The sequence below is a fragment of the Rutidosis leptorrhynchoides genome, chromosome 4, assembly GCF_046630445.1.
Source record: "Rutidosis leptorrhynchoides isolate AG116_Rl617_1_P2 chromosome 4, CSIRO_AGI_Rlap_v1, whole genome shotgun sequence".
NCBI lineage: Eukaryota > Viridiplantae > Streptophyta > Magnoliopsida > Asterales > Asteraceae > Rutidosis > Rutidosis leptorrhynchoides.
Window position 1 is genome coordinate 93,155,023 of NC_092336.1, and position 9,756 is coordinate 93,164,778.

Genomic DNA, 9,756 nt, shown 5'->3' on the forward strand with positions numbered 1-9,756 from the left:
TTATTTATTTATAGAATGGATATACCTAAACCTTGCTACAACACTTATACGCAGTGTACCTAATCGTACAGTAGTGTAGTTTTTAGTAAGTCCGGTTCGTCCACAGGGAACTCGCCAAGTTTAACGCTATATTTTTAAAACTATATTTGTAGATATATAAATATATATAAGTAGTATTATTATCATAAAAGGGGGTTTTTACCGTTTAATGACCGGTTTGTCGATTTTAAAACTTAAGTCGCAGTTAAAACCTAATGTAAAATATTAAAAATATAAAAGACTTAATTTAAAGCGTAAAGTAAATGACAATAATTAAAGTGCGATAAATAAAAATGCGATAAAATAAAATTGCGATAATTAAAAAGTACGATAATTAAAAGTGCAATTAAATATGAAATGACAGTAAATAAAAGTGCGATAATTAAAAGTGCAATAAAATATGAAATAAAGGAATTATGCTTATTTAAACTTCCGTAATCATGATGTTCGACGTGTTGTTTTTAGTTTAGTACCATGGGTTAATTGTCCTTTGTCCTAGATTATTTGATATGTCTATACGGTTTTGTCCATAATAGTCCATCAGTCATAAATATAAAGTGCGAGAGTCTTCGTCAAATTATCCTTATACCCGAAGTCAAATATTCCAACTAATTGGGGATTCGAATTGTAACAAGGTCTTAATACTATGTTTAATGAATACACCTGGTTATCGACTGCGTGTAATCCAAGGTTTTATTATTTTGTTAACAATTACACCAATTACCCTTGAATGTAATCCACCCCTGTTTCAACTAGTCCATTAACTTTTAATCCAGTTCCGTGTCCGGTAAAATGAACAATTATTGGTATTTATAGATATCCCGCCCACCGTACCCAGTCAAGCGTATGTGGTTATATATAAATACATCAAATTATAAGTCTATATATTAAATTAACGAGGTATCATTTAGTTAATATAAAGCCCATTAATAGCCCATAGTCTAATTTCCACAAGTGTCGTTCTTTTATCCAAACCCCAATTATGGTACAAAGCCCAATTACCCAATTAATATTTAGCCCAACATCATGATTACTTCGGCTTAAATAAGCATAATAATAACTTAGCTATGAGACATTAATTTAAAAAGATTGAACATAACTTACAATAAATAAAAATAGCGTAGCGTTACACGGACAGAATTTCGACTTACACCCTTACAACATTCGCTAACATACCCTTATTATTAAAATTAAAATTATAATATATATATATATATATATATATATATATATATATATATATATATATATATATATATATATATATATATATATATATATATATACGTTGTTTGATGAAGAAGAAAAAGATGTGTTTGTTCGATCACCAAACTGCGAATTTATAGGGGTGTGGCCAGAAAAAATGACCCATGCGATCGCATGGAAATTGCACTTCCAGGCCATGCGATCGGATGGCCTGCTTTTCCAGCTCACATGATTTTGTTTACTTCTTGCCGACGGTTTAATAAATAAATATAATATATAAATAATTTTAAAAATTATTTAAATATTATATTATATTTATGTGCATAGTTGACTTGTAATTTTCGCTCCGTTGCGTCGCGTGTTGAGAGTTGACTCTAGTCCCGGTTCCGGATTTTCGAACGTCCTTTCGTACTATTTAATATCTTGTACTTTGCGTATTGCGTCTTGTACTCTTGTAATATTGAGACGTTTCTCATCAATAATTTGAACCACTTTGATTGTACTTTGTAATTTTTAGCTTTTTGGTCGTTTACGTCTTCAATTCGTCGAATCTGTCTTTTGTCTTCACCTTTTATTATTTAAACGAATATCACTTGTAAATAGAACAATTGCAACTAAAAGCTTGTCTTTCTTGAGGGATAATGCTATGAAATATACGTTCGTTTTTAGCATTATCAACTGCTCATAATCACACATTTAGCAATCAATCAACAATTTACACTTACCACAGCTGATTACTCTTCTAAGCTCACCTTGGAGGCTCAGCAAAAGTTAACCACCACAACACCCCTCATACTCATCACGCAAACCGAAGGAAACCCTTCCGAAGGTTAGTCATTCAACTAATTGCACTCAAGTCAATTTTGGCTTGATCATTTTGCGCCATTCGTGGGACCGTTTGATCAATACTTTTAACACAAGATGACAGGCGATTCCAATCCGTCACCAAAAGCCAACACCGGCAAAGAACCGTATGACCCTTTGAATCCCAACGACGACAGCTCTTTTGAGACACCAGACGACTCCATCAAGCGTACCAGGTTGCAATTTGACGATGATGATGAGGCCAATAGGCGTGACGCCAAGGAGACGGAAAACCCGGAAATGAATTTAAGCCAACTTAAACCCATCGGCAGAGCAGAAGCGATACGTTTTCTGGCAAAAGGGGGATTCGTTTTACCGTCACTTATGTCTAAAGGCGGCGAAAGGCCAACGGGTATGTCCAAAGTTCAACCACGAAGCTCTACACATCTGGCGTCTGGCGTTGGTAAAAGTTCTGGCAAAACCCGAGAGGAAGCACGAAAGGACTTAATTGAGAATTTAATTCTAGCCGCGCCGGAATCTATGAGTGCTCAGGTCGAGAAGCCTGGCGTGGCGGACAACATGTTGAACAATTGGTACGCTATGATGGGAGACAACGTTAAGAGGACGTTTGAAGTTTCCGCGACGCCTGAGAAGTTTACCCGAGAGATAGCCACCCATCCGTTGTAGCGACCCGAAAAAATCGTCATTGACGGCGCCGGCTACTTAGGTCCCATTACATGGTCATAAGTCTTTAAAATGACGTTTGACCGAAAATATGTCGCATTCATTTCAAAAGTTAAGATTTGTTCCCAAGTTTACAAGAATCGTTCATCCAAAAGTTACGTTACAAAGTTATAAGTACAATTGAAATCTATGCGACACGATTTAAAAGTAGCCAAAAGATGCTCCATGTATGCATGTATATACTCAACATCCAAGCAAGTATCAAAAGTAATGAGCGGAAGCATGTATCACAAAACGTTCAAGGACCTGAGAAAAACATAGAAATCTGTCAACGAAAACGTTGGTGAAATCATAGGTTTAAGTAAGTAAGTACAAGTGAACCACAAGATTTGTAACATTGATATAATAGTAATACATTCCAAAAGTTTGTTTCACGAGCACCCAATTATCAATACTTAACATTCCTTCCATAGAACCCCATCACAATAGTGTTAGAACATACACTGTTTCTCAAAAATATATTTCATTCGTAAACGGTAGCGAACCGTTTGAATGAGGGTTTGTCAAACCCATATGGCCATATAACATAAGTTCTCGCTTACACCCGACAAGTGTAACTAATGATAATCGAATTGAAGATTTTTGTTCAAACTCGTATGTAGAATGTTTGTTTTCCTGTACTTATGTTCACTTAGTAAAAAGAAACGTTTATGTTTTCTCATCCCAAATGTAAGTTCAAAAGAGTAAAAGTGGGACTATGATCTCACCTTGAGTGCACGTATGAAAAGTACTTCATAAAGTAACGTGTGCAAAGGACAATGCTAGTCTTGACCTAAACAAATAGGTCGTATCAATAACGGTAAACACGATAGGTCAAAGATGTTCAATTAGTCATATGGGTCGTTACGACTCGATTATGTAGCATGTGAATCAAATTGTCAAGTTTCATGCAAGATACAAGTATAGAAACAAATTAGAAAGATTGCATAATCATTTGGTTAAGTTTGACAAAAAGTCAAACTTTGGTCGGTCAAAGTCAACGAAAAAGTCAACACGTTCGAGTCGGGTCCCGAACTATTTTTCTGAGATTTTTATTCATATATAAGCATGTTAGAACAAGTCTCATGTGAATCGGAGGTCCATAGCGTGTCAAATATTTTTCTTATTTTGACTAAGGAGGTCAGAACCTGGACACGCCTTATGTCGCGTCGCGACATAGGCTAGCCGCACCGCGGCACATAACGTGTGCTGGTGCCTGGTTAGTTTCAATTGTTCAAGTCTTTTTCCGAACTTCGATCAAACACAAATCACAAACCGTAAACACTTATGACACGCTTTTTATATCGTTGGAAAGCTAATTTGACAAAGAACACAACTAAACACATTTCATCAACCAAAAACATCATTTGCAATAACCGACTTTCCAACATTTAATGCTCAATTAATGCTCAAGTTCATAAATGCACAAAATAGGATTCGGGAATTAAATGCATACATATGACACGCCGTTTCGTAGGTAATCAAGCATACAATCTAACTAACCACTTACCAAACACAATTCATGGCATTCAATACATTAAATGTTCACATTCAATTCTATCAAACCCTAACCAACAACATCAAAATCACTAATCATGTTTATGAAGTTTTCTAAAACAACCTACACATCAAATTGAAGCTAGTGATGTTAGGAACACATTTAATACATGCATTTATAACATTTAACATCATCCACACAACCAAATCACCAAATCAAACACACCAAAGTTTATGTTCAAGCTTGTTACTTCAAATAACAAAATTGAACATATAAATCATATATTCATGTTAGACTTGAGCCATAGACACTAATTAACAACTTTATAAGTTAAAAACATCAAGAACACAAAATCTAGTGATTTTAGAAAGTTACCCAAACGTAATGAAATCAGTATGGAATCGAAGAGGAAGTTGCAAGGATTCCAAATATGTAATTTGTTTTGCAAGACACCCGCTAGCTTGGATTTAGATGATGATTCTTTGAAATGGATAATTGAAAGAAAATGGAGAAGTAGTGAAAGAAAAGGAAAATGAAAATGAAAAAGAAAGGGGGTGGGGTTGACTAGTCAAATGCTAGTCACCTCTTTGGCATTTTGGCGAAACTAGTCCCTCGAGTTCGGTTGCGGGTGCGTGAATTACCTAAACGAGATATTTTTAAAATGCGTAACAACAGGAGACGTTATAAACATATAACGGAATTTAAATAGTTAGACGGAAAAGTAAACGGAAAAAGGCGGGATGTTACATCCGTTGCCCGCCGTCCTTACTACTCCCCTCACGCTAGGGGCATATGACGGCACCACGGATCTGGAGGACTTCTTGCAGCAATTCGAACATGCTGTCAAGACGCAGCATTGGGATAGCTCGAGGGCGTGCCACATGTTCCCGGGGCAGCTCCAAGCCGTCGCGAGAGAGTGGTTTGCCAAATTACCTGCCTTGAGCATATCCAGCTATACGGACCTCAGAACTAAGTTTGTGCAGCATTTTCAGAACTTTAAACGCACCGAACTGACCCACCTAGATGCGCACAGCATCAAGATCAGGTCGCATGAATCCCTAATGAATTTTACTTCCCACTTCACAGCGGAATGCCAAAAAATTCCAGATCTTCCTGAATCGCAGCAGATCTCCGCGTACATCATGGGAATCTGCCAAACTCGTCATTTATCGTTGGTAAAATCGATGCGGCGTAAGTTGTCAAAAACGTACGTTGAAGCTGTAAAAATGGTAAAGGATTATGTACGTTCCGAGGAGTTTGTAGACGATGCCGTTGGGGATCACAGCACAACGGACCGGAGCGATAAAGACGACAAGGGAAACAACAAAGGTAATACAGGTAACAAATATAAAGGAAGTGGTAGCAGCGGCCACAGGGGCTACGGACGTTCCAGTCATAAGTCTGACTATCGTAACAGCTACCGTCCTTATGAACGGTACGCACCCAAGAGGTTGTCGGCGGAAGAGGAAAGTTTGGTCAAGTCATTGTCAAAAACGCCTAAAGAAATTTTGGCAACGGAAGAGATAAGTAAAGATTTTACGCCACCAAAGCCGATGCAGCCCCGTTTCGCTGTAGATAAAAGTAAATGGTGTATTTTTCACGAAGATAAAGGTCATGACGTGGATGACTGTAGGGAACTAAAGAATGTGATAGTTGAACGGCTGAAATTGGAGGAACTTGACCATCTAAAACCGTCAAGTGTTAAAGTCCCCGGGACGAAGAAATTTGCCTGGCAACGGGGAAAAAAAAAAGCTCCAGAAAAACACATCCACATGGTACAAATGTGGCATGTGAGTCACGTTCGTAAGGTGGAAGTTTTGGAGGAATGGGAATGTGCCCCTATCACGTTTCCTGATTTCTGGAGGGTCTGTCCCACTGACCTACCCATAACGATAACCGCCACGGTAGGACGATGCAAGGTCTCGAGAATTTATGTAGATACGGAAAGCGCTGTTGATGTCTTGTACGAGCATTGCTTCTTACAGCTACCACAAGATGTGCAGGACAAGCTAAAACCCCCACTCCATCCCGTCGCGGGGTTCACAGGTGAAATGACTTGGCCTCTGGGTCGAGTAAGCATTGACGTTACGTTAGAGGAAAATATGAAACGGCGAACGGTAGCTTTAAACTTTGTGGTTGTCAGAAGCCAGTCGAAGTACAACATTATCATGGGACGGGAAGCGTTGTGCGAATTCGGCGCGATAGTATCAACTGTGCATGGCATGATGAAATTCCCAACTCCGTTAGGCGTTGCAACTATTTTCTCTGATAGGGTCCCGATTGTGGGCCAGGTTGAACAGCCGTTGCATCAGACAGCACCGATTGAACAAGGGGGAAGCGTTATCATCAATCATTCCTTTCCTGAGAAGACAATACAGATTGGACACACGTTATCCGACGCAATGAAAAGTGCGTTATGTGAACTCTTGGTAAACAACGCTGACGTGTTTGCATGGCAAGAGTCAGACATGACGGGAGTACCTCGTACCATTGCAGAACATCGTTTAAATGCCAACCCAAGTATGATTCCAGTAAGGCAAAAGAAACGGGGCATGGCTCTGGAGCGTAGCATCTTCCTAAGGAATGAAGTCGAGAAGTTGGTACAAGCAAACATATTGCGAGAGGTTAAGTACCAAACATGGGTTGCCAATCTAGTACTGGTCAGAAAAAAATGAACGGCTCGTGGCGGATGTGTGTCGACTTCAAAGACATCAATAAGGCTTGTCCCAAAGACAACTATCCACTACCAGAGATAGACTGGAAGGTAGAGTCGTTGGCGGGCTTTCGTTTCAAATGTTTCCTTGATGCTTACAAGGGTTATCACCAGATCCAAATGGTGGAACGCGACGAGGACAAAACCGCGTTCCACACAGACCAAGGGATTTTTTGTTACAAAAAGATGCCCTTTGGTTTGAAAAACACCGGCGCGACATACCAACGTGTCATTGACGCAGCGTTCAAAGAACAGATCGGTCGAAATGTGGAAGCATACGTCGACGACATAGTAATCAAAAGTCATGCCGAAACGGACCTTTTGAAGGACATTCAGGAAATGTTCGGTTCTCTACGAAAAATCAACATGAAGCTGAATCCGGAGAAGTGTAGTTTTGGATTTGAGGAAGGAAAGTTCTTGGGGCACGTCGTCACAACGCGTGGCATACGGGCAAACCCTAAGAAAATTCAAGCTATTGATGAAATGGCAGTACCGCGAACGAGAAAGGAGGTACAAAGTCTGAACGGCAAGTTGGCAGCGTTGTCCAGATTCCTGTCAAAGGCGGCAGAACGGTCACTTCCATTTTTCAAAGTGTTGAAAGACAACGTGGGACGGGACTTCGACTGGACTCCTGAAGTGGATCAGGCTTTCCAGGAAATGAAGGCTTTGATAAGGATGTTGCCGACGTTGACGGCACCAGTACCGGGTAAAGTAGCCGTTCCGCAATAATTTTTTACGAAATTATAAATATTGTGATGCTAACATGTTAGAGTTCTCAGGCGAAACTTTGACAATTTACTTGGCGGCGGGAACTGATGTTGTTAGCTCGGTGCTTGTCGCGGAGCATGGCGGCACACAGATGCCAGTTTATTTTGTGAGCATGGTGCTACAACATGGAGAAGTCAACTACAAACCGGTCGAGAAGCTCATTTTCGTGTTGGTCCACACCGCAAGACGGTTGCGACGGTACTTTCAAGCGCACCCAATGCTTGTGCTAACTGATTCGCCTATTAAACAGGTACGGTACGGCGATTGAGAACGGAGCACCTTAGCGGAAAGTTATTCTAACAAGTTTTTCATGCAGGTATTGAGAAAACCGGAGGTTTCTGGCAGGCTAGCCAAGTGGGCAATCGAACTGGGTGAACATGAAATCCATTACGCCCCCCGTACCGCTGTCAAAGGCCAAATCATGGCAGATTTTATGGTTGAATTCATATACGCCGCGCCACCAGCGCCGGTCGTCGAAGAAGTACCGAATATCGTCACATGGGAACTATTCACGGACGGAGCATCGAGTTCTGACGGAGCGGGTGCAGGTCTAATTTTAATTGGTCCTGGCGGAGAGGAGCATACCTACGCGTTGCGTTTCGAGTTCCCCGCCTCCAATAATGAAGCGGAATATGAGGCATTGCTATCTGGTTTGAGAATGGCTGAAAAGGTGGGAATAAAATACCTAAAGGTGTTGGTTGATTCCCAACTCGTGGCGAATCAGATGAACGGGACATTTGAAGCTAGGGATCCGGCTATGCAAAATTATTTGGCATTGGCAGAAGAAATGGCCAACAAATTCGAGCGTTTCTCAATAACGCAAGTGCCGTGATCCTTGAACAAAAAGGCCGACGCACTTAGCAAAATCGCATCAAGCGTGTTCAGCCACTTCGCCAAGGACGTTTGGGTAGAGGTCTTTGTCAAAAATTCACTGACGTGGTACAGGTATTGACTCGCTTCGATAACAAACACGCTATATGCATAATCTGATTATAACACAACGTACACATGCCCTAATTTTCTTGCAAAATAATCACAGGAGGCAGCCACTGTAGAAGAGGTCGAGACGTGGATGAGTCCTATCGTTACGTACCTAAAGAATGGGACGTTGCCGGTCGACGGGGCAACGGCACGTAAGATTCGTATGAAAGCACCTATGTACATGTTAAGGGATGGAGTTCTGTTCAAGAAATCCTTCAGGCCCACCGCTTTTAAGGTGTGTTGGCCCAAGCGAGGCAGAAACAATCGTAAGGGAGGTGCATGAAGGGACTTGTGGCATGCATTCAGGATTTAGGACCGTTGTGGGGAAGATAATGCGGCTAGGGTATTTTTGGCCATCCATGTACCGTGACACGAAAGAGATCATCAAAGCTTGTGCTTCATGCCAACGTCACGCCCCGCAAATTCACATGCCAACGCATGAGCTAATTCCCGTGACATCTGCTTGGCCCTTTTACGAATGGCAATTGATTTGGTAGGCCCCTTCCTGGATGGAAAACACTTGGTCGTTGCAATTGACTTTTTCACCAAATGGGTTGAAGCCAAACCTTTAAAGAGCATAACGGGTAAACAGATTGTGAATTTTGTCTGGGAGGAAATCGTGTGCCGTTTCGGAATACCACACGAAATTGTAAGTGATAACGGAAAACAGTTTGCTCACGATCCGTTTCGTTCATGGTGTGACGGGTTGAATATCAAACAGACTTTTAGTTCTGTCGCCCATCCACAGGCAAATGGGCAAGTCGAAGTCACCAACAGGGATATTGTTGCCGGGATAAGGGCAAGGTTGGGCACGGACAGGAAAGGTTGGGCAGATGAGCTTCCACAAGTATTATGGGCGTTCCGAACCACGCCAAAGGGAAGTAATCGAGAAACGCCATTTAGCCTTGTATATGGTACCGAGGCGGTGATACCCGCTGAAATTGCTGTCCTAACCCAACGTGTAGTGCAATTCAATGATGAGTCCAACGTCATTAGCTTGAAGGAAAATTTGGACTTGTTGGAG

At 41.0% G+C, this 9,756-nt stretch overlaps 2 protein-coding genes across 2 annotated transcripts; both read left to right on the forward strand.

Moving 5' to 3' along the window:
- Positions 1-5,010: 5,010 nt before the first annotated feature.
- Positions 5,011-6,945, forward strand: LOC139840810 (uncharacterized). Its single transcript, XM_071831055.1, has one exon. The coding sequence runs from the start codon at positions 5,011-5,013 to the stop codon at positions 6,943-6,945; it is 1,935 nt and encodes a 644-aa protein (XP_071687156.1).
- An 801-nt stretch (positions 6,946-7,746) lies between these two features.
- LOC139840811 (uncharacterized) lies at positions 7,747-9,015 on the forward strand. Its single transcript, XM_071831056.1, has 3 exons — positions 7,747-8,001; positions 8,068-8,574; positions 8,791-9,015. The coding sequence occupies exons 1-3, from the start codon at positions 7,747-7,749 to the stop codon at positions 9,013-9,015; spliced, it is 987 nt and encodes a 328-aa protein (XP_071687157.1).
- The last annotated feature ends 741 nt before the right edge of the window (positions 9,016-9,756 follow it).

Excerpts from the sequence above, each read along its gene's own strand:
- LOC139840810 (XM_071831055.1), top strand. The coding sequence starts at position 5,011 with ATGTTACATCCGTTGCCCGCCGTCCTTACTACTCCCCTCACGCTAGGG.
- LOC139840811 (XM_071831056.1), top strand. The coding sequence starts at position 7,747 with ATGTTAGAGTTCTCAGGCGAAACTTTGACAATTTACTTGGCGGCGGGA. Across the intron at positions 8,002-8,067 it reads CTGATTCGCCTATTAAACAG|GTATTGAGAAAACCGGAGGT; the intron begins GTACGGTACGGC and ends TTTTTCATGCAG. Across the intron at positions 8,575-8,790 it reads AGCGTTTCTCAATAACGCAA|GAGGCAGCCACTGTAGAAGA; the intron begins GTGCCGTGATCC and ends AAATAATCACAG.